The sequence below is a fragment of the Acomys russatus genome, chromosome 3 (assembly GCF_903995435.1).
Source record: "Acomys russatus chromosome 3, mAcoRus1.1, whole genome shotgun sequence".
Taxonomy (NCBI): domain Eukaryota; kingdom Metazoa; phylum Chordata; class Mammalia; order Rodentia; family Muridae; genus Acomys; species Acomys russatus.
In genome coordinates, this window is record NC_067139.1 from 5351397 (window position 1) to 5376021 (window position 24625).

General features: G+C 40.6%; 1 protein-coding gene across 9 annotated transcripts in view; it reads left to right on the plus strand.

Annotated features, from left to right (window-relative positions):
- Amph (amphiphysin) overlaps nt 1-24625 on the plus strand; it is a 196625-nt gene that overhangs the window by 95437 nt on the left and 76563 nt on the right. For all 9 annotated transcript variants that reach the window (XM_051168136.1, XM_051168158.1, XM_051168167.1 and 6 more), the window contains exon 3: nt 20864-20918. In XM_051168136.1, coding sequence (XP_051024093.1) covers nt 20864-20918 — 55 coding nt within the window. The remainder of the gene's footprint in view (nt 1-20863; nt 20919-24625) is intronic.

A 24625-nucleotide genomic window follows, 5' to 3' on the forward strand; every position in this document is an offset into this window, starting at 1 on the left:
GAAATCTCCTATGAAGAACTTGGAATTTTCCATGATGAAAGCTAATCCAGCAGGAAGTGACAAAATCTGATGCTAATCCTTACTCCCCAGATGTTTACCCTCTTTCTGATTTTCCTCATTTATTAGAGCTTCTAATAAGTAGCAAAATTGGATGGTGTGGGCACTAATTGTTTTCCATTCACTCTGCTGCTTGCTGCCAGGTCCCTTAATAAGGGGAGAGAAGCCCTTGGTGGAAGGAGGGAGCTTGATGTTTCTCCTTCCTGCCTAATAAGCTCACCCTCTCTGCTAAGAAGCTCACCTTAGCAATTTGGCTAGCTATAATGAAGGAGAGGGTGGGCTGGCTGGACCTGGGTCAGCAACTGTCAGAGCACATCTTGGTGAAAGCTGCACATCTTGGTGAAAGCTGCACATCTTGGTGAAAGCTGACGTGAGCACATGCATCCAGGTCAGATGCGACAGCATTGATTCTAACACAGATCTGTGATTTGAATGTCTTCACTTCCTCTGAGAAGGGCCATGGCACGGGTTTTTCTTGCTTCTATCTCAGCCACTCTTCAGAATACCTTGTTTTGGTAAAATGCTCAGGACTAGTTGTGTTTTGGGTACTCAAGACTTTTCTTTTCCTTTTTTCCCCCCCGAGACAGGGTTTCTCTGGGTAGCCTTGGCTGTCCTGGACTCCCTTTTTGACTAGGCTGGCCTTGAACTCTCAAAGATCCACCTCTTCAAGTGCTGGGATTATAGGTGTGTGCCACCGTGCCCACCTCCTCAATACTTTTAAACTTGGACATATTTGTATAATTTTTACTTGTTGGACATCATTTATCAGAAAATCCAAAAAATCCAAACTACTTCTGAACTCGTCTTTAAAAAGGTTTCCATTTCGGAGTCTTTCAGACTTTCAATGTTCTGGTTAGAGATATTCAACGTGTGCACACTGAGAACAGAAGCAATCCTGGGCTCTTGACATGCTTTTCGGCTGAGAGTGCAGACCTGGGGCCTACGGTTATTAGGCTGCCCTGGCAGCTCCTGGCTTTCCTGAGCCCCAGATCCTGCTTCACCACTTTCCTCTATGGGACCCAGAGTCATGTTCTGAATTTGTACACATGGTTAAGGGTCCCCATCTTGATTCCTAGAGTAGACTTTCAGTTCTGAGATGAAAGCGATGCTTATTACATGCTTTAATTGTGACACTTGTGCAACATATTCAAAGGACATGGAGGGTGGATATCAATGATTAAAAAGAAAAATTTAAAAATACATTTTAAGGGCACTTGAGTAAAAAAGTTTATTTCCTTGTGTGCTGACATTTGAATTGAAACTTATGATTTTATCATGCTAAGTTGCACTTGTGTCCTGAAATGCTGGCGGTTTGGCTGAGCAGTGAAGCCTAGCACCTACCTTCAGTCCCCCTTTCTAACAATAAACAGCCATGATGTGAGTGTGTTTGTGCATTCACTTCTCATTAAATATGAGCCATGGCCTCTTCTTTCTGAGCTAGTCACTACCAGAGCATATGTGAGCCCTTCAGGTCGGCTTTGCTTGATGATCCGGCTCTGTTCACAGCCTAGTGAGTCTCAGCCACCAAATCCTCCTTTCAGGTCATGAGACCTTCTAGCTTTGGAGGAAGAACCTCATTTGTTGAGTTCTATGTTTACCAGAGCAGCATCAGTCAGCGTTTAGCTTCTGTGTAGCCATCCAGAAGGCCTAAGCATGGCCTAAGTTTTTTCATAGTTCTGGGCACAGCCTTAAAATCCTGCATTTCTGACATGCCCCTAAGTAAAGTCAATGATACTGGTCCAGAGACAGTCCATGGAGAACATGTACAGTGACACAACTGGTACATCCCTCATGCCATGTTTTCTGGTGCCTTCTCTGGCTAGTCCCGTCACCTTCATCACTATGGACAGGGCCTACTTTTAGTACCTTAACATATGGAAAGAGGTTGTTGATCGTGCTTTGGTTCATCTTTCACCTTCATAGAACCAAACAGTAGAAAGGATTTGTCTGTAATGCATGCGATGCTGGATGCATCGGTGGAGCTCCTGAGGCCTCGAGGTTGTCATGGCAGCAGATGCTGGACATCTGGCTAAAGTACAGATGTCCTTGTGCTTCTGTCTTAGTGAGAATGAGTTAAATGGGGGTCTTTCTAGGTCCTAAGGTTGAGAAAGGGAAGTTGGAGTTAGCAATAGCACTCTAGATTTAGGCTACTGGGATGAACAGAAGAGGGTTTTTCTGGGGAAAGATGGAGGTCTTTTCTCTACAAGCAGCTGGAGCCTCAGTGGAAGGGAAACTTAGAAGATTTAATGCGTACACTAGAACTAAGAAGCAATCACAAATCGTTAATCTAGTTCTTACTGCAAGAAATTAGAACAAGTGCAAAATAAACCTGAAGCAAGCAAGACCAAGATCATAAAAAAGATAAGAACAGATATCAATAATCCTGAAAATCATAAAACAGCAAGAAGATATATGAAACAAAAAAGCTGGTTCTTTGAAACATAAATCAATAAAACTGATAAATCTCTAGGCAAGAGTAACAACAAAAAGACACAAACCACCAGTCTTAGAAATGAAAGATTCTCATTTTAGGCCCTGTAGCCAGTTAAAATACAGCAAGAGAGTACTGCAGTCAACTCCGTATTTAAACATTTAACAACCACAGTGAACCAATTTCTTTTTTTTTTTTTATTAATTTATTCTTGTTACATCTCAATGTTTATCCCATCCCTTGTATCCTCCCATTCCTCCTCCCCCCACCCCCATTTTCCCATTATTCCCCTCCCCTATGACTGTTCCTGAGGGGGATTACGTCCCCCTGTATATTCTCATAGGGTATCAAGTCTCTTCTTGGCTACTTGCTGTCCTTCCTTTACAGCCACAACTACTCAACAGGATGGGCAATCTGAACATAAACATTAGAGAAAGTGAATTTGTGGCTGAAAGTTTGATAAAGATACTTCTATTTCCATGTTGTTCTGCTGGAGACAAAAGATGCTTAAATAGGAATTAGCATTAATTTTTATAAAGTCTTGTAGAAAACAAGAGGAAACACTTCAGCTCAGTCCTCTGGTTCCAATCCGATATCTCTTGATAGTTTTGAGCCTTCTTTCCATCCATATTTGTACCTCCTTTGAGAGTGAGACACTTGTTGCCCACTAATCTCTGTACAAATATTTATTTGTACAACTTTCTTGTGTAGCAGTTCTTCTAACACATATGCCACCTCCCCTTGCCCTGTGTTGCACTATTGGATAGTCATGCCCCATGCACTAGCTGTGGTCTGATTCACACCACTGTCCCCTCTCCTTCCCTCCACCCTCAAGGACTGCTGGCCATGAACCCTCAGCTCCTCAGCTCACCTGCTGAGAGGCCTCACTGGCCTGGTACAGTGTCTTCAGAGAGCTTGTTCTATTTATTTCTGCTAATGTTGGCTTTGAAGCAGGAAATATCTTGGTTACTAAATATCAATTAATTCAATTTTATAATAGTGATTATTAAAAGCTGCCCATGGTACAAAGTTGGCCCATTGCTACACTATATTGAATTTAAACAGTTTTTATATATCTAATTATACTGAATTATAATAATTAGTATCAATTTCATTAAAAGTTATGAGTTAATTTAGTATGAACTGAGCATGAAGGCCATTAGTTGCTTCTTTCACACTTGTGGTATACTATTAGTTGACATGACCTTTAAATATGCTAACCACTGTGATTGGAGTAGTCTGCTTTTAGACTTTAAGAGTAGATGAGTTAGTTAAAATACATGGTTTGTTTGTGTTTATCTTTAGCAGTGGTTATCAGCCTTACTAATGCTGAGACCCTTTAATACAGTTCTTCATGTTGTGGTAAAATCCAACCATGAAGTTATTTTCATTGCTACTCCACAACTGTAAATTTGTTACTCTTATGAATTGTAATGTAAATATTTTTGGAGAGAAAGGTTTGCTAAAAAGGGCACAGCTCATAGGTTGAGAACAACTGCCTTACAGAATGAAATATTGTCCTTGGTTCTTAGGAATGAGATCCCTGCTTGAGATGCCTTTTGTGTCTGCCTTAAACACTGACCCTAAAGATCCCATTTGTAGCCAGCCATACCCATTTTTAAAAAGAACATTCTTAAGAGAAGTGGAGCAGTAAATTCCATAGCTTGCTGGAGTTGACTCTAATAACCCTGTTCCATCAAGACCAGTAAGAGAAACCAGAGTAGGATCCCCAGTGACGGGATGAGCTCTCACTCAAGCCAGGCGTTTTCTCTGGTACAAATTACAGGTTTGTTATTTATAGAACATTTTTTTCTCTGTTTTCTACTTGGAGTACATTATCTCAGCAAGCATTATTCCAAGCCATGTTGAGAAAAAGAAATCATTCGCTCATAGCCACGGGATGTAGGATATAAACTATCCAAGTTGTGTAAATATTGCATAGCAGGGCTCTATCAAATCACAGCTGTCAGCCGATGTGGAAAGGCATGCCACCAAGTTCGCGATCTTTACTTAGCAGGACACCACGAGCGTGTGACAAAGTGGCTGATGTTCAGGTTTCAGCCCATAGGTTGACACCCTTCAGTGACTTACAGGTTTACACTGGATTGGGCTGATCTTTGTGCGCACTGTGCAGTGGGGAAGGATGTTTTAAGTGGAGGGGAGGGAAGGTTGATGGCAGGATGGAGACCCAACAGTGTCGCTTACAGTACCACTAACTTCTGGTGACACTGCAGCAAAGAATGCTGAAGAAAAGCTTCTCCAGAAGGCTGCGACCATGCGGCATCTCTCACATAGAGCAGGAAACTCTATGGGGGTGATGGCATTTCCTTTTATCTAAGAATGGGTAGTAAAGGAAGACGTGATAAAGGAATACATGGAAAGAAGTATTCTGCTCACGCTGCACTTTTCCAGGAACCTCTCTACCAGAAATTTCTCTGTGTCTATAAATATGTCTCACTTCCTGCATATATTCCAAAACAGAAAATAGCTAACTTCTTGTCTTATGTTGCTTCCTTACCTTTTCCCCTAGTCTATGTGATTTGGAACAAATCTTTTTTTTTTCTTTTTTTTTTTATTAATTTATTCTTGTTACATCTCAATGTTTATCCCATCCCTTGTATCCTCCCATTCCTCCCCCCCCCCATTTTCCCATTATTCCCCTCCCCTATGACTGTTCCTGAGGGGGATTACCTCCCCCTATATATTCTCATAGGGTATCAAGTCTCTTCTTGGAACAAATCTTACTTGTTTGGTCTGGTCTTCATTTAGAGTCCTGCTCTGTTGGGCACATATTGTTATTGGGATTAACTTTGGGCTTCATCTTACATCCAAACATCAAAACTTTCTTTGGCCAAAGCCAGGGATTTAATCACACGTCCCCTTCAAGTATTTGGCAGAACTCGGCAGCCTACCAGCCAAGCAAATGCCTTTTCTCTTTAAGGATCATGACAGAGAGGCATGTTTGAGCCAAGTCACTCTGCTATAATGAAGAGAGGAAAAGAAGTGGGGGCAGTGGTCAGGTTGTGGTCAATGCATTTGGAGGGGTCCCTTGAGGACTAGACCACTTGTCTCCAAGTTCTTTCTGCATCCTCGAGTGTACGTGATCCCTTATGACTGCCTCTTCTTGTCCGGTCCTCCATTTCCACACTGAAGTCTTACTTGTTAAAGGATCTGTTGTTAACCTACAGTTGCCCTGGTGTTTCCCAGTCCTTTCAAAGTGTGTAAATCTGTTTCCTTCACTAACACAATATATTTCCACTCTTTGTCATGGCAGCTATTTATCTGTGTATTAATGTCTATTAGGTTGCCATATACCTAGAGAAAGACTTCCTGTCACAGCCATTTAAAGAAGTTCCCAATGGTTGACGTCACATGTCATGTGCTTAATAGGTGCATTCCAGTTTTGACTTGCTTCCTTGGAGCATGTGTGTCTTGCTTTGCACATTATGTGCCTCTTCTCTCATTCGCCATCAGTTCCTGTCTTTGTTGTCACTATTTTTTTCTTCCTTCATCCTAATTTTTGGCATCAAAATACTTATTTGGGGATATGTACATGGTTTGGGCTCAGCTGTAGCCTGGGTTCCAGAGCTACTTTACAACCATGGGTGCCATAAAGATCGCTGGCATATACTCTTTTTCATCTTCAAAGAGTTTTACATATTTTTATATACTTAAGTCACTTTACTTAGGCAGCAGAATATTTCTCTAGTTCCTGAGTTCTAATTCTGTTCTTTAATCTCTAGCATTAAAAACATGCATTGCATAGGCAGTAGTCAATGCAGAGATACACAACTTGCCCAAACGATGAGAATGAGAGATTGAATGTTAATCCCTAAATCAGCTGTGTCTATCAACCACCTTCAACACCACTACTCAGGGGGCGTGAGGAAGAGGAGGTGGAAAGTAGGTAAGAGCTGGGGGAATGGGATGCAGGGAGGTGTTGTCATTGGGCCACGCCATGGCTATCACGCTCTTGAGCTCAACTGTGGTTGCCTGCACAAGATAAAGCCAGCCCATATTCTGGCATAGATCAAAGAAGTGCTCTCTAGGCTCCACTCCTTACTGGGAAGCTATTGGCAGTTATTAATTGGCAAGAGGACTGAGAATTATTCTTTTTTTGAGGATGTGGCAACTGGTAGGTTTCCTATACTCTGGTTGACACACACACACACACACACACACACACACACACACACACACACCAATGTCACATGAACATCTTGGCACCATTTTTGCCTTAGTAGAGTTTCAAAAAATAAAAGAAAAGAAAAATATAGGAAGTTCTGAGGGAAAGTTCTGGAGGTCATGGGGGAAGTTAAAAGAGGAAATAAATGGCAGATAGGTATGATCACATTTCCTTAAATATATTCACATATATGTATATAAAATTCTCAAGGTAAATAACATTGTTAATAAAAATATGCTTTGTATTTCAGAGAAAGCTCATTCATTCCTGAAAGAACTCTTTACTAAAAAGCTTCTGGATACTAAATTGATATCACTAAATAACTTCTGAGAGAATTGTGAGTCCTGTTGCCTGGATTTATACCTGATGTCTTTAAAAGTGAAATTTCAGTTGTCATATATCATCCTGTAAGGGGATCTGAATCTGTCTGCATCTCTGGAAGGTTCTGCAGGATCCTTCATTCCACTTTTAGCAGGAGCTCTATAGCATTGTCCTCAAAAGGTTACAGCGTTTAAGTTGATTCCAAGGTCATTTGTAGGCTATTTGACAGGTGCTATTATGGGGAGGCATATTAGAACAGTGGCGGGCAAATGCTTAAGCATCCATTGCTGTTTATTGACTTTCTTCATACGCCAGGAGCTGAGCCAGGCCATCAGCAAACTTCAAGTAAAAGACAGAAAAGTCATTGTTATTAAAGACCTTACACCTCCCCCCCAACCAAATTAAAATGTAACAAGTAGACAAATCATATTGCCTTCTCTAAAAATTCAAGAATATGGAAATACAGGTAAGTGGGAAACAAACCAAGTAGTGAGCGCGATGCTGGCAGCCTTGAGGAGATCAGTTCTCAAGCTCTGCTTCTTAGTGGAGCTATAGTCTGCAAGATAGGACTACAGCTGAGAATGAAAGTAAGGCAAAAATAAATAAACATTGTTTAACATGACAAATGTAGATGCTAATGGGAGCTGTTTATTCCCAAAGAACAATGTGTTGATTCAGTATAAGGGTGCTCAGCAGGTCTGCATCCTATGGGAGGAGAAAGTGGGCTGGCATACACCAGTGGGGCAGTTGGCTTGGGCAGGAGTTGGACAGCTCTTCTCTGGAAGAGAATAGGCAGAGAATGACTTCCCTTTGGGTAAATGCCTGCCTAGGGCACTAGTACCAACACACAAGCATTGAGCCTTCAGAGCTCAGGGCATTGGTCCCTGGAGAAAGAGCAATTAGCCTGTCTGACATCACTCTTGCTTTGGCTAAGCTTTGCTTTAGTTTACAGAAACTTTTCTTTTTGACACATTTAAATAAATAAACAGAAGGAACAGAGTCTTTGGACAATGTTACTTGTTTCTACCATGATGATACAAATTTCTATTGTAGTTTTTTTTTTCAGTTTAGTGTATGAGTATCCCCTAATCACAGTTAGTATTCCTAGAAAACTAAATTACTTCTGTGCTTTCTCATGATACCATTCCCAACTGGACTTTGCAAGCTCAGTGAGAATACAAGAGATATTACTGAGCTGAAAAAAATAATATACTAAATGTCCTGAAATGCGTCGTAACTTGGTGTGAGAGTCTTTGCTTAATTGTTTGAGATGTATTCGTTATACAGTAGTCATTGCAAAACAAGTTTCTTACTAAGTATTCAGTGAAGGCTGTCCATGTAGGGGTGGATGGGCTTAGCAGCTTGAGTTGGGCTTCTGGTCCGAAAGGGCCTGGGAAGGCAAGTGGGACGTGAGTTCCCTAGCTGGCCAGAGGTTCATTTTGCAGTGTGTGTGTGTGTGTGTGTGTGTGTGTGTGTGTGTGTGTGTGTGTTGTTTGCATAACCTTGATTTAATGTAAACCATCAAGGCTGTCAGGCACATTGGATACTATGAGAGGGAATAGAGAGTGGATGCATGTGGGTATGGGTGGGTTTACCTACTTCATATCCATGCTACAGTTGCTGTCTATGCCGCCAGATGAGGAAAGAGTCCAGTCATATTTGTTAGATAACCCAGACATCTCTAACCTCCTTACTTTGTGTGTCTACCATATTTACAATGGTCTGCCCCGTCCCCATTCTATCTTACATAACTCAAATGCTTTAAAATGAACAGAAATTTCTGTCATTGAGAATAACAGTGTTTCTAGCATCACTGATCCTGCAGTTTTCTGCGGTGCCTATTCCCAGGTGAAGAGATGGTTCCTGGAAGAGGATCTTCATGGTATGCTCTACAGACTTCTGTTAATGCATCCTATTCTGCTACCTGTCTTTAATTACCTTTTACCTAAGTGTATCAACCATGACAACTGAAGAGGGTTTGGTTTCTCATTCTTCAATATCTACTAAGAGATTGATTACGTATATCTCTACTTCCACCTGTGAGAAAAGTTCACTAGCTATTTGGAAACCTCTCTAAATGGCCCCCACCCTGACTGTGTCATGCTGATATGGCATACAGAGAAACAGGCATCTTTCTCATGGATGCCTAGGAAACAACCACCTGAAATGGTTGTGAATCTACATAGATGATTGCAGCCGTTAAATTGTTTCACTTGCTCTGTGTCTATCATAAGTCACCTTGTAATCCCATTGTTGGCCCTGCCAGTTGAATAGCATTCTAAAAAAAGGCATTACCAAGGCATTACCAGGGATCTCTTATGGCAATTGTCTGAAACCTGGAGCCAAGCATGTGGTTATGTGCAGGGCTGTGCACCAGAAGCCAGTCAACATATTAAGGTTCCACAAAGTGATAGATAGATGCAGTGAAGAATTAAAGAAGTTTTCAACATTCACCAGCTGCGGGTCTTTTAAAAGGTCGATTCCTACATCCTACTCTGGACTCTTTATTGCTGCAATATTTAAAACCATAAAAAACTTTCTGAATAGCTTGACTGTGCATTTGATGTATACCCCTAATGAGTCATCCTGTGATGGAATCATAGTCTGATATTTTATAGCAACAGGAGACATATTGACTCCTTAATATTTTCGAACATGAGGCCATACTTGATTATCTGCCTTCTAAGGAAGATTGTGATTGTTAAGTTTCTCAGCCCCACTGGACTACCACAAACAAAATACAAAGGTGCTTGTTTATGAAACATTCTTCAAGAAGAGCTTTGCCAATTATAAACTGTAAATACAGTATTTACTTGATTTACATAGTGACTGACAAGTGTCACTTTGCTGTATATCTGGGGAAACTAAAGACATGTTATAAAACTTTTGGGAGTTAGCTTAATTAGTCTTCTGCAGTTAATATTCATGCTTTCTAGTTTCCACAGTCAGTAAATTTTCAGATGAGCTTAATGTCTCCCATATCCATTGTTAAATGTTTCCTGTACACCTGTGTAAATTGCTCCTGTGTGTCTCTGGAACTCTTTATTGCTGCAATATTTAAAACCATTAAAAACTTTCTGAATAGCTTCACTGTGCATTTGATACTTAGAAGTACAAATGAACAAGAAGGACACATTATAAATTCCCACGGAGGCTGTTTGGTGACTTGGCTTGTTCCTTGTGAAGGTTTTCTCCTGAATCATGGCACGATGCAGAATTTAGTTCATTTACTTGTTAATTATTGAGGGGAGGTCCATGGCTACAATATGTGTATGGCAGTCGGAAGACAGCTTTTAAAAGCTGGTTCTTGTCTTCCACCTTGCTGAGGCTGCATCTGCTGCTAAGCTTTGAGCTCCAAGGTATGTGGTCTGCAAGCTGCCAGGTGATTCTCTCGTTTTCTCTGCCAATCTCACTATAAGGCTCTTGGGATTGTGGATGTGTGGCACTGTGTCTACTTAACACTCCAGTGGTAAACTGGGGTTGGCAGGCTTGGCTGATAGGCAGTTTTACAGACTGAACCATCTTAGTTCCATTAGACATTTATGAAACAATCTCTCTTGGCATAGTTGAACATTTGGAAAGCATGTAATAGGGTACTGATAGTGACTATACCATATACCAAGTGCATGAAACATGTGAGGCACATTCTATGAGACTTTCATGGACCTCATTGCTCAGCCTTTATTGTTGCTCAAGCTAGTAAATCCTGTGATTATCGTAATTTTCCAGAATAAAATTAGAGAGGCTAAGTAGTTGCTCATGGTGGTATGGCTAAGACAGGGATCATATTTATTTATTTTTACTTTAAATAATTTTTGAGACTATACTATAATTATATTTCTTCCTTCCCTTTCTTTTCTCTATACTCTCCCAAATATTCTTTCTCTTTTTCAGGTTCATGGCCTCTTTTATAAATGTTATGGCATCAATATACATATGTATTCTTAAATAAAGACTGCTCAGTCTGTATGTTACTTGTATGTCTGTCTTCAGGCCCTACCACTTGGTATTGGGTAACCAATTGGAGTTCTCTATGCTAGAGAAGACTGTTTCTCCCACTCTCACTGTTCCTTGGCTGCTATAGTTCTTTGTATAAAGTTGAGGCCGCATGGGCTTTCCCCCATCTACTTTGGCATTTCCATTGGTGTTGTCTTTGTTCAGCTCACATTCTGGCAGTTATGTTGGTTAGATGCTATTGGTATAGCTTCTGATATTACTAGTAGGCAAATTCCCACAGCAAGCTCTCTAACCTTTTGACTCTCATACCATCACCTACCCCCCTTCCACAATGTTCCCTGAGCCTTAGGTGTGGCATTGCTTTGTAGATGTACCTGCTGGGACTGGCCTCCATAACTCTGCATTTTGATTGGTTGTGGTTTACTGTAGTCTTCTACAGCTGTTGAAAAGAGAAGGTTCCTTACTGAGGACTGAAGGGTACACTTATCTGTGGGTACAAGAACAAATGTTAAGATTGTTGTTGGGCAGAGTGATGGTTTACAATTGACCTGGTGCTGACCTGAACACCTCCTCCATGAATCATGGTTCTCAAAGGCACTGTGCAAACTTCCCAAAGAGGCAGACAAGCAACAGTTCTACCCAGCTATGGTGCCTTTGGACCAGAGCTCACATTGTAAAGCTAGGCAATGTGGTCAAGGCCCCTTGTCACAAGGATATACAAATTACATCAAGTAAGTTCTGTGGAATCATGAGATTTTGAGGGAAAAAAGTAATAAAATTTGGCATTTTAAGTTATAACTGAGAACTGTATTAGAACATAGGGAATGGTGCCCTCAGTTATATTTTCTTCATTGATCAGCAGTTGACCTTTCCTGGATGGTCTCCTCTCTCATTGTCCTCACCCATGTCTTCACACCTTGCAGCACAGAACTCACAGAGAAGCAGAGCTCCGCACTTGTGCACACATAGGGCTTAAGCAGCCCAGACTGCCTAAAGTTAACAGATAGATGTTAGTTGGGGCAGGTTTTCTTCTTTTGTTTCAAGTTTCTCATTTCTAAAATGGAAACACTATTTCTAAAACTCTAAAGCACCATGGCCATCTTATGGAGTTGTTGGGAAATAGCAGCACTGTGGTGTTTGGCACAATTTCTCTAATAAACAACATAGTAGTGTCAGATTTTGTAATTATATTGCCATATTAATGGCTTCCACTGAGAACATTGTTCAGTCATGACTTGCACTTTGTTTCCCCCAAATCCATAGGTTGAGTGATGACCCTCAGGACCTAGGGATGTGCCTGTATTTTGGAATAACCCTTATAGTTGTAGATTAGATTAAATGAGGTCTTTCAGGTGAGTCCTAAACCAATATGGCCAGTGCTATTATGAGAAGAGACGAAGACTGCAGAAGTATATACACTATGAGGATGCATTGAGAGGCTCTTTCTAAGCCAAAGAGAAAGCAAACTTGTAATAGCTTGAGCTCTCTGCATCCAGATCTAGAGACCTGTGAGGAACTAAATTTCTGTTGGTTAGGGCCCCATGCTATGCTAGTTTTTAGTAGAAACCCTGGGAAAATAGTTTACAATTCAGACTTTATATGTGGCAGCTTTAGGAACATATTAGATATTCTGTAGTGACTAGAGTAATGACAGTCAAGGTTCATTCTTTCTCTTCATTAATGTATTCACTTACCTTGACCCAGCAGTTAATTTTATAGAACTTTCAAGTCTGTTCAATTTAGTCATGAAATAATATGATAAGTAGAGCCTCCAGCCACATATACAATAAAGGACACTGAACAAGTGGATGTAAAGAGAGCTATTGCTGGGCCGAGGCTCGTGTGGAGTTTCCTTTGATTTCAGCCATCGTTTTCCTTATTTATCCGTTATGCTCTAGGTCTTAAAGAAGTGATGAAAAGATATTTAAATAATGCCCTAGTGAACCCTACAAGTCAAGTCCTTCCCCCTTACCTTCCCTAAACAAACACATGTGCACATACTAAGTTAAGGCTTATTTACCTTTGAAATGCTGTTTTACAGTTTAGTAGCACCTAAACTTGTCTTAGGGAGGACTTAATTTATAGCCCACTGAGGGTGCTTGTATTGTTGAGTAGCCTACTGATCCATTTGATCACATGTAGATTCAGCTATCATTGCTTGTTAACTGAATATGGCCTCATTAAGTCCCAATTCTTTGATAACATAATTTTATTAAAGTCTAAAATATAATAGACACTTTTATTAACATTGCTTTTATTATTGAGTTAACTTTCCTGAACCTTTATAAATCATAGCCAGTTCTAATTTTGATGTGTGACTTCAATCATTTTCCAAAGGAAAATGCCAGCAAAGGCCAAAAATAAAAAGGTTAATGATGAGAGTTCATGTAGGCTTATCATCATGGGTGAGACGGTGGCGTTTAATCTTATGAAATCACATTGTGAAGTTCCCTCTTTTGAGGCCCAGGTTTCACGTATCTGTTATTACTGTGGGCTTCACACAAAGGCCCCTTTCTAAATTCCAGTTTTCAGCTTCTTAATTAAGGGACGATTTAATGAAACCTATTTTCTATATGTGCTATATATATACATATATATATATATATATATATATATATATATATATATATATATATATATATACACATATTTGTGTATATATATTACTATGAGTGACACTTCATTTAGTCATTTATTTACAACTGACATTCAGGGAAATCAAAATTAACCCCCTTACTAATGAGCTTCTTATAGACAGCACAAGTGGTTCCACACGCTCTGTCTAAATGGGCATTTGGAGCCCACTGCCCTGCAGTTTCACAATTTACTCTTACCCATCATTTTGCTTAGGAAGACCAAGTCCACAAGATGGTGTCAAGCACCACAGTCATGGTGAGGCTTCAGGCTGCTTTGAGTTTTGTTTTTACAGATTATTTTAAGTTGCCTTAGGCTGAATCCTCATCTGAATAGTGAAGACTGCATGTTTCCCACTGAGCTTTCTTCCCAGTTTACACCTAGCCTGACTTGGTTTTTATACCAGTTGAGGAACTAGTATAAAAAAATTACTTAGCCGGGCGTGATGGCGCATGCCTTTAATCCCAGCACTCAGGAGGCAGAGGCAGGTGGATCGCTGTGAGTTCGAGGCCAGCCTGGTCTACAAAGCGAGTCCAGGACAGCCAAGGCTACACAGAGAAACCCTGTTTCGAAAAACCAAAAAAAAAAAAAAAATTACTTTCCATCTGCCAAAAATTTCAGTTTCCTCAGCTGAGGTGAGTTCCCACAGCTGTGCCCTGAGGTCTGAGTTCATCTCCATCCTGAGCAGAGCCTGAGAGATGCTTAACTCACACTGGTCTAGTTTCTGGGTCTTGGACCTCACAGTCTTGGTGCCCGAGCCAAACATGGCCTTGCTGTTATGGAGTGTCTCCTTAGAAAGAGATGTTTTCACTTTTGTTGCAAAAGTTACCTGAAAAGCCAAATCAGTTATTACTTTTACCATATTTAATAAGTTCATTCAACATTTACTGCTTTTTAAACAAATATCAAGCCCCTGAAACCTTAAGGTAATTTTCAGACCTGCATAACCTCATTAATAACATCTATTGGGCCTGGCTTCATGAGGTCAGTGGGTGACAAGTGATTCACATCCCTTGACTATGGGTGTCATGCACAAGGTAGTATGTAAAAATAGTTCCAAAATGATCCAGGACTAGGTAATGCACTAAGATATCATTAAATCTATGCATTTTGTTCATAATCCTATCAAATTAATAACTAAATCATGGCTTCTTTTTTCTGGGAAGAACTATCCAGGATAAAAGCAAGCTAATAAAACTGTCCTTTGTTGACTCTTGCAAACCAGAATGTAAGTATTTACTATGGTTAATTCCTCAGGTATTTTTAATTCTTCAATGTTAATTTTCTCTTCTTTCTTTTTTCTTTTTCTTTCTTTCTTTCTTTTTCTTTTCTTTTTTTTTTTTTTTTTTTTTTTTTTTTTTTTTTTTTTTTTTCTTTTTTGTTTGTTTTTTTGTTGTTTGTTTTGTTTTTTTGGTGTTGGTTTTGGTTTTGGTTTTTCAAGGCAGGATTTCTCTGTGAAAGCTTGGCTGTTCTGGACTTGCTTTGTAGACCAGGCTGGCCTTGACCTCACAGAGATCTAACTGCCTCCACCTCCCTGGGATTACAGAGGGTGCAGATGCTACTTACTATGCCTTAATGGAGACCTGGCTTTGAAGTCAAATACCTAGAAGTCTGTCAGTGAGTCTGGCAGCTTCTCTCATCCTCTCTCTTCAGAGAATGCCCACCTGCCACTACCAGGGTACATCATGACATTTCCCTTCAGTGGCATGCTTTTTAGGGTCTTCACAGAGTGCTTCATGGACAGTGGCGGCTGTCCAAGGTTCTGAGGACTCTTACAGATGAAAAGGACTCTGTTGTACTGTCTGACAGGCATGCAAATAATTAATAAACACTTGTTACTCTGAGCTAGCATGGTGAAAAACATCTTGAAAACACATTGAGTTGGGCATCAAATGCGACTTTCTTGTACTAACAAAGATCTTTGAAATGTTCACTGCTGATGTGCTTACCTGAGTGTTAATTTGATTATATCCATTGATGGATTTTAACTTCAAAATGATCATTAGGGGGTGTGTTGATGAAAGTTGCACATGAGAGAAATAATCAGAAGTCATAGAACGCAGCAAGGCTTTTTGACTGAGGCATAGATTCTCAGATCTGTGCAGAGGCCTTTTAATCCACATGAACTTTGTGTGTGCCTACTAGTTTTTGAAACCTCTATGATGAAACCTTCATCATGTTTACCAGGAGATCTGAGAAGAAGGCAACTTGAGGGAGCACTTCCTTCTTTCTTGGGCTGGAAGCATGTGAGACTCCATGGGGAGAGTGAGTGAGAGAGCTTTAATGTGGAAGAAAAAAAGGATATAACTCCCTTAGGCTGCATGTGGGAAAGTGCAAGCTGGGGGCCCAGCTGGGCTCGAGAAATAGCATGCAGCTACTGGCAAACTGAGAAATGATTCAGTTGAGAAAAGAAAAGAATTTCTGACCAACACTGGGGCTGTGTTGAAAGAGTATAGCATTTGGCAGGACAAGAGACTTTGTAGGTGGCAGATTCTGCTTGGATCCTGTCCAAAGAAGAACATTGCTAAGAAATTCAAATGGCTTAATTGCAGTAGATTTATTTTTATTAAATTTATTTATCTGTTCCCTTTATATCCCGATCACAGCACCCTTTCTCCTCCCCCCTTTCCCCCTCCCATTCTCTTAGGAAAAGGGAGGACTCCCCCCGACCTGTACCAATGCACCCTGACCTTTCAGGACTAAGTTCATCCTCTTCCATTGAGGACAGATAAGGCAGCCCAGTTAGGGAAAGGGATCCAAAATCAGGAAACAGAGTTTATGTCAGAGATAGCGCTTGCTCCACTCAGTAGAGGGCCCACATGAAGACCGAGTTGTTTATCAGTTACATATGTGTCAGAAGCCTAGGTCCAGTCCATGTATGCTCTTTGGCTGATGCTTCAGTCTCTGTAAGCGCTGTGGACCTAGGTTAATTGACTCTGTTGGTGTTTTTTTGGAGTACTTGTCCCCTCTGGATCCTTCTATTTCTTTGTTCCCTTGTTGCCATGAGCCCTGAAGAGATGGTGATCAAGATATGAAATTATATTCTTAAAATCATTCAGTGGCAGAATTACGTTAAAATGTTGGTAAAAGTAAAGCCATGTCGTAGCACAGGTGTGGGTATTTAAATATATCTACTGCACACAGACAATACAAAATCAAGACTGAGTTATCAAAATGACAGTCCTCAGAGGAATTCAGAATGATTTCAGAATCAACAAGATTTGACAAGTTGGATAAGAATGTTTCAACTTAAATTGAAGAGAACTTGTGTTGAGGTCTGGATTCTGTGGAGCATTAGAGGAAGCGCTGGAGAAAGTGAAGAGCTCATTATAAACAGATGTGGAAAGCAAGTACTAGAAAAGCACAGTGCATTGGAAACAGACCAAAGGAAAGCATTATCCAGAAGAGCAGCATGTCAGTGCTTCAAGGTGTTGCTGTGTTACTGAGAAAAAGGTATGCAGACAAGGGGAGCGCAGACAAGGCCAGTACAGACAAAGTGGGTGCAGCAAGGGAGTGGGTAGAAAAGGCACCAGCTAGACTATTACAGACAGTAATGGATCCAGGAAAAAGGCCATGTCTCTATGCTTGTCCATTATAAGATACCAACAGGCAAGCCTTAGAAACATCAAGCAACTCTATTAGACCACACATGTAATCAGTGACAGGGATCCTGGTATATGTTACAGATGAATATAAAGTAAGAATGGATAAATATGGGTGAAGAATTATTTTTATTTATTTATTTATTTATTTATTTATTTATTTATTTATTTATGTTTACAGTGTTCTGCCTGCATGTGCACCTGCAGGCCAGAAGAGGAAACCAGATCTCATTTTTTTAGATGGTTGTGAGCCACCATGTGGTTGCTGGGAATTGAACTCAGGACCTTTGGAGGAGCCTCTAAGAACCTCTAAGCCATCTCCCCAGCCTGGAAGAATTTTTAAAATTACAGACATCCATGGTTTACCCACAATAACTACATAGAAAATTTTCCACATGCAAAGGAAGCTACCCCACGGCATGCTGGAGGTGAAGAATTTTTGGGCAAAGCCTTTGACATTTTGCAATCAGGCAGAATTTTAGATGGAGCTCAATGGGCTTGTTACTGAAAGATTTGCATGACCTTATGGGGAATATTAAACATGCCAATAACAGGAAAGAAGAAGGTCATTTAAATTAGCCCAACGTTTTGGCTTAAATTGAACTCATCTATTTAAGCCAGTATCATACAGCCTGAACTTTTCCTCACTGTTACACTAAAAAATGATCTCTTCTGAGAATCTCATTCATTAAAAACATACATTATTGTTTCCTGTTGGCAAGATGAATCCAATGTGAAGAGTAGAGCATGAATAATTTAATTTTCTTTCTTGTTTTCAAAGAAAAGGCAGTGGCTTAATTAGGGGCTTTATCTGACATACTTTGTTGCATGAATGTTTGGGAGGTGAGCATTCCTTCCTGCGACTCTTGCTCTTCTGTATGTTCCCTGAGAAGGCACTGGTGCAGTACAGTCCAGACTCCTCACTTTCCTGGTTTGAGAAGTATGGCACTCAGGAACCCAAATCCTCCTATACTTCACCCTTTAGAACTTTGAGCTTCAGATTGCTTTGGGTCTAAATCTTTCCAGGAAAATTGAATGTCTGGATTCTGCTTCAACTCCCTCTATGTCTCCTAATCTCTGATGAGAAACTTGGTCTCTCTGTCACCACCGTCCCATCTCTCTCTCTTTTCATTGTTCCAGCTTCCATATTTTCTAACCATTCTAACCATCCTTACCACTTCCAGTTGGTTTTCTTTTCTGAATGTTTCTGAAAATTCCAACAACGCTTTTCTGCTCAGCAACTCTGCTGGATCCTTTGTTGTTGTATTTCTGCTTTCCCCACAGGTCAGCATTCTCAGTGTTCGCTGTGACTCATTCAATTGGGCAGTTTGCCCTGCATTCTGCTGAGGTCACACTATCTCCATGGCTTCCTACAGAAATAGTTCTTACTTTTGGAAATGCAACTATTAGCTGCATTATGTTGTTATTATATTTATATGTGGATAAATTGCTCTTGATGTTTTCATTATTGTCTGAAATACTGTTTCATCACTTTCCTAAGAGGTTAATTAGGAATGCATATTAACATGTGATCTGTGTGGAGGGGTAATAGATGCATTGCGTCTTCCTCTCACCTGGAGCAAACAAGCAGTCCTCTCTCTAGGTGGAACACCGTGGGACTCAAAGCACAAGCAAGACATGTCAGGGCTGTAGGATGGCTTCCACCTTAGTGACTGATGGTGCTTCTACTCACTACACAGCCCACTTACATGTAGTGCTACACGGCCCACTTACACGTAGTGCTACACGGCCCACTTACACGTAGTGCTACATGGCCCACTTACACTTAATGCTACATGGCCTATTTACACTTAGTGCTACATGGCCCAAGAGGAGTCCTATAGCCAAGTCTGGTGCTATTAAAGCTGGAAGTACTATTCTTTTTGAAAGAATTATGAGAGTTGGGCAATAATAAAATGTCCCAAATATACATTTTGCATCTTTCATTTACGACACTTTCTTTTCTATGGGGAATAAAGACCAAATTTTCTGAAGCCATGAATTTTATCAAACCTGCATACATTGTTTTTCCCACAATACATACCTATAACCTACATGTGTATAGCTGAGCCACATAGAAGGTTAACAAAAACAACCTTTCATAGCTCCTTAGATTATATAACCCCGTCAAACTATTTTTCTCCTTCCTTATGTGCAGAACTCTCACCTTTTCACTATAGGCAAGAACTTCACGGATTCTCTTTGGCATATCTAAATCAACGTGATGAAGCTCCCACTGTTTGGTGGCCATTGTAAGATAAAGTAAAATTCTTGGGAGACAAGGGTAATGATGCAAGAGCATGGCACATGCACAGCATGGGTGACACATGCACAGCATGGGTGCCTTCATCAGACATAGGGTTTACGTTCCTGTGAGGGAGAAGTCAGGGCGTGACTCTCCGTGGCAAGCAGGCTAACATCTGTGATTGCTTATGGAATTTTCCAATAGGTGCCTTTGGACTACGGTTGACTGTGCCTTATACCGTCTGTAGAAAATGGAGGGGTGCTAAGCCAGGGTGTAGCCTGCTGTATTTTGATTTAGATTTTGGTGGGAAAAGTCCTTTTCCCAAGCTTTTTCCTTAGCAGACTTGAGGACTGTGGCTTCTCTGGAACCTCTTCACTCTCCACCTTACTTCAGTGTTTCCTGAAAATTCCCTCTCTTTAGCTTCTTCTCTGTGGAATACTTTGCTACCGTACTCTCTTCTTTCAGAATTTCACCCACTTTTTTCTGGCTTTTTGCACTTTTCCTTCACTCTGTGGTTCTAGAAGGCTCATCGAGCCAATAGATCCCTATAGCATGTCAATACACTAAGAGGGGAGTCACTTATTGAGAACTTTACCTTGTCCTTCTCCAGCCCTAAGTGGAACCACTCTGGCTGAAGCTCATGTGTTCCAGTAAATGCAATAACCCCAGCTTTTATCTGATATTAACAGTATACAGAGTTGCAAAACTGGCCTGAGATTAACTCAAATATACACGTTCCCTGCAGGCTACATAAATTTCACAGAAACAATGTCAGTCTTTGGTACTCTGTAAGATGCACATTGAGGCAAATATGGTCTGCAGGTAATTAATTTTTTCAGAGTTTCTTTGTATTTTTCAATATGTATAGATATATCTTATATGTTTTATGCTTTGATTTGGATGATGACTTGTAATCATACGCATAATCATTTGATTGATTTGTTGAGTGACTATGACTGCCATATTGTTCCCGTTTAACTCAAGGTGGAAGGATTCTTTTTGCAGGTTTGTGAACTGATCACAAGCCTAAGATGTATGTACAGCATTGTGCCTCGGCATTTGCTTTCTGAGAGGCAGCCAAACTGACTTACGACAGTCAACTGCCATTCTGAGCTAAGGAAACAAAACCTGTATTGTTATTTCCAGGTGTCAAAACTAAAAGAGCCACTGATTCTTAAGTGCATCTGAGTCTGTCTGCTGGACTCCATATTCTATTCTTAGCAAAATGTCATTTGTCTTTTTTTCTTCTGAATAGCACCTCTGTAAGTGCCAAGGCTGATGTGCATATTACCTTTTTCAGATTGTGCTCGCATGACTATATCTTTTTCCAATAACAGTGCTCTGGCAGTGATAACTGAATCTTATCACTTCTTATATATTTGCATGCAAAATATAAATGTTTAGCATCTCTGTGCTTCTGTGTTTTTCAGGCAGAGGGTACCAGACTTCAGCGAGAACTCCGAGGATATTTAGCAGCAATCAAAGGTAATGTGCATGTGCCTTGTTTACTGCCTGTTTCCAAGCACAAGGCATTCTTGCAATTTACAGGAGTCAGGAGTGAGTGTTAATGAAGAAGCCAATTGGCTTTCTGGCAAGTAGTGTGCTCGAACACAGGTGTTTTATTCCACCCACTCCCAATTTCCATTGGAATGATAATCAGAATATACAAGGACAAATATACATCTGCCCTTATGCTGCAAACCAAGAATAAGTGCCACCCACACGCCAGAGATTTCTAGGAAGGCTTGTTCGACAGAGTGAGTTGGAGACTTTACTGAAACCAAGCTGCATGTGGTTTTCCTTCTGAGGGAGTTGTCCCTCCTTGAGTCACCTAAGTGCTCACTACAAGGAGCAAGGTGTTGCAGCAAAATCAGGTGGAGGCTGGGAAGGGAGCACATGCCTGAGACTTCAAAACAAAACAAAAAACAAAACACCACCACCACCACCACAACAAAACCCCAATTGTTTATACATTCTTGCCAATGTACATTCTAGGGAGCAGAGAGGCCTCTGCATTGGTTTCTGACCTTTGTTGTGCAAGCTAAGAGGCTGGCGGAAGAGGGAAGGGAGTGGACTGAATGGTGCGGTGTGCTCAGCCCTGCTGCTCCCCATTCATCACGGCCCTCCTTCTGAGTCAGAGCCAAGAGCGCCAACAGATGCGCCACCCCATAGAGCACACCCCAAGATGAGCAGACAGAGGATGAGATTCTTACAGGAAGCCCAAGGAAAACTCTCCCAACACTGAGAAAACCTAGAAGGCCCAACTTCACACTTGACTACTTCTCAATTCTTATAAAGATTTAAACATGCACATGTAAAAAGTGTCAGCAACCTTAGTCTTTTTACCTCATGCTCCTCATCTCACTGCCTTTGTGAAGTGGTATATAATTGTGTAATTTCGGGTATAGCTGAATGCTTGGGCTTTCAATACAGTATTCATATAAAGCAATAAAAATGTTATTTTAAGAAGTGTCAGCATGAAATCCTTAGTTTCCATTTAGGGGTGAATGAAGCCTTTGCAAGATACTTCAAAAGATATAAACCAAGAGATTCGACCATGTAAATGTGTGTTTAAAATTACCATAATTTTGACAATTTATTCAATGCAATTGAGTTAAGATATAAAGGACCTAGTAAGCAAACTAAATGGAGAATGGTTTACTTTTTTTAATGAAGAAAAAATCATCTAGAAGAAAATTAAACAGGGGAAACTGAGGCAGGAAGATCATAAGTTCAAAGCTACCCTGAGCAACTTGATGAAACTGTCTCTGTATAAAAATGGAAAGCAGGCTAAAGGCAGGTGACACTGTTTGGTAGTAAAACACTCACTTGCTTAGCTGAGGTGAAACCTTAGGTCCAGCCCTCACCAAATCCAAAAGAAGCAAAGAGCTGTTGATGGGTGGGCCATGAAAAATGCTTAACCTCAGGACTCATCAAAGAATGGTGAAGAAAATGAGACAGGGGATTCCAATCCTGCCTGTCTGCATGGTCAATGACAAGAGAAACTTTTCTGTAAAGGTAGCTCTCCTGGAAAGCAATTTGGCAGAAGCTTCTAGGTGAGTAGTAGTCTTTGAGCTTTTTACACAGACCTTTACACACAGTACTTCACGTCTAAGTAGGCATTCTCACGAGTCAGGGTGAGTGTGGAAATCTGACTACAACAACACTGATAAACACTGGCAGTGTTAATCCTGGAAAATTAATCATGATGATTGCTAAAATTGATTGTTAAACGGAAAGGTATGTAAGCCTTTTACTTTCCAGGCACACACTTCTCATCTTCCTGAAAATTCTGTGATGCAGATACCTCTCTTGTTTGCATTTTTAAGAAGGGTTTTATTCCTTTCTTATTTTTAATTATGTGTTTCCCTATGTTTCTCTGTGCGGGTGTGTGCATGAGTGATGGTGACCAAGCAGGCCAGAGGCATCATGGCCTTTTGAGGCTAGAGTTACCTGTAGATGGTTGTGAGCCACCCAACGTGGGTGCTGCATCTTGGAATCCAAACTTGGGTCCTCTATAAGAGTAATATATATATATATATTCAATGACATAAATAAAACAGTTATGTTTAATTAGCCCAAGAGCCATGCTTAGTAGACCACATGCATGGTACCCTGTCTGTTTTGGTGTTCCCCAAACCTTCGGTTTTATCTGCTTTCTGACATGCCTTCAAACTTCATAACTAATGGTGAGCATCAGTTTCACTGAGTTTTAGCTCATTTATGCAAAACATGTGTGTGTGTGTGTGTGTGTGTGTGTGTGTGTGTAAATCAGACATAAACATGTGAGTTCCAGGGATCACCCTCAGGTTATTAGGTTGGTGGTAAGAGTTTTCACTAGCTGACCCATCTCTCTGGCCCTGCTACTCTTACTTTTAAAGAGTACTTTCCATGTGCTGGGCCATTCCAAGCCAATGTATGATAGAGTTAATGCCATTAACTCTATTTCACATTTTCTAACAAATAATGCCAAGAGTTTAATAATTAGCTAACTTAAAATCAACTTCAAGTACTACTTGCAACAATTACATCAGAAAATACAAATTTCTCTAGATATGTATTGTTATTAATTATTGATTTAAGCTATGAACACACGAAAGCATATTATTTCAAGGTTGGAGCTTCTCTTTGTGTTAGCTGATATATATTTTTTGCTTGTATATATTTGTTGCATGAATAAGCTCTCCTATGTAGTTCTGTAGGGCTTGGTCTCCTCTACCTCATTAGGACAGAGAATGCTGCAGAAAAAGACTGTCACAATTCCTTTCTTGAATGTGGTACATTCAAGAGGGAGTGAGGCATTAGTTCCACTGAGAAACTGGGTGGAGGCTGAGAGCAGCCCCTGCCTGTTGCTGCTGATGGGCATGTCTCTCTGAAGGAGACTATCCCTGCAGTGGAAGCTTTCTCCTGCTTGTTTTCTGCTGCTTGGATGGTATTAAGTAGTTATAGGCCACAAACAGTGTTTGCTGGTGAAGTTACTTCAGACAAAGCTGGTTAGGACAAATGTTTATGCAGATACCTCCTGATCAGCATTTTAGGAGCAGTACAAAGGGATGGAATTCAGCCGCAAGGGGTCCTGGGAGCTGAGGCAATTTTGGGAAAAGCCATTGGCTGTATTCATAAACTCGTTCTCAAAACTAGTACCCTAGCCCTGTCAGTTATATTCTTCCTGGCCCCTCTCCTGTGGTGGTCATTGAACCATAGGTCTAGAAGTTCTGTTGTAGATCTGCCAATCGGAGTTTGTTTCTCTGTGGCCACTTATTCTCTGCATCTTGACATCTGTGGATCTCTGTAGTAGCCACTGTCTACTGAATAACAATAAGCATCTTTGATGAGGGAGAAAATCTACACTGTGGATATGAGGATAAGTCTTTAGATTATAGTTAGAAACCATATTGATTTAGAAGATTGGCAGTAGTAGGTTTTCCATCCTCTAGGCTCATTACTCCTCCTGCCAACCCCCCTGCCCACCCTGATGAGCAGCCTTAAATCCAATTAGATAGTTGTTCATAGTTCCGAAGGTAAAAGCTCCACCATTGCCCCTTTGGGAATATCTTATCATTCATTGCTGGGGTTTGTAGGCTTTACTTTGATTGTGTTTCTCCCTGGACTGCTTCCGTGGCATTTCTAATACTATGAGAGCTAGCTAATAATGGGAAGGGAGGTGTCTTTGCCTGGGACTTTCTGTTGGG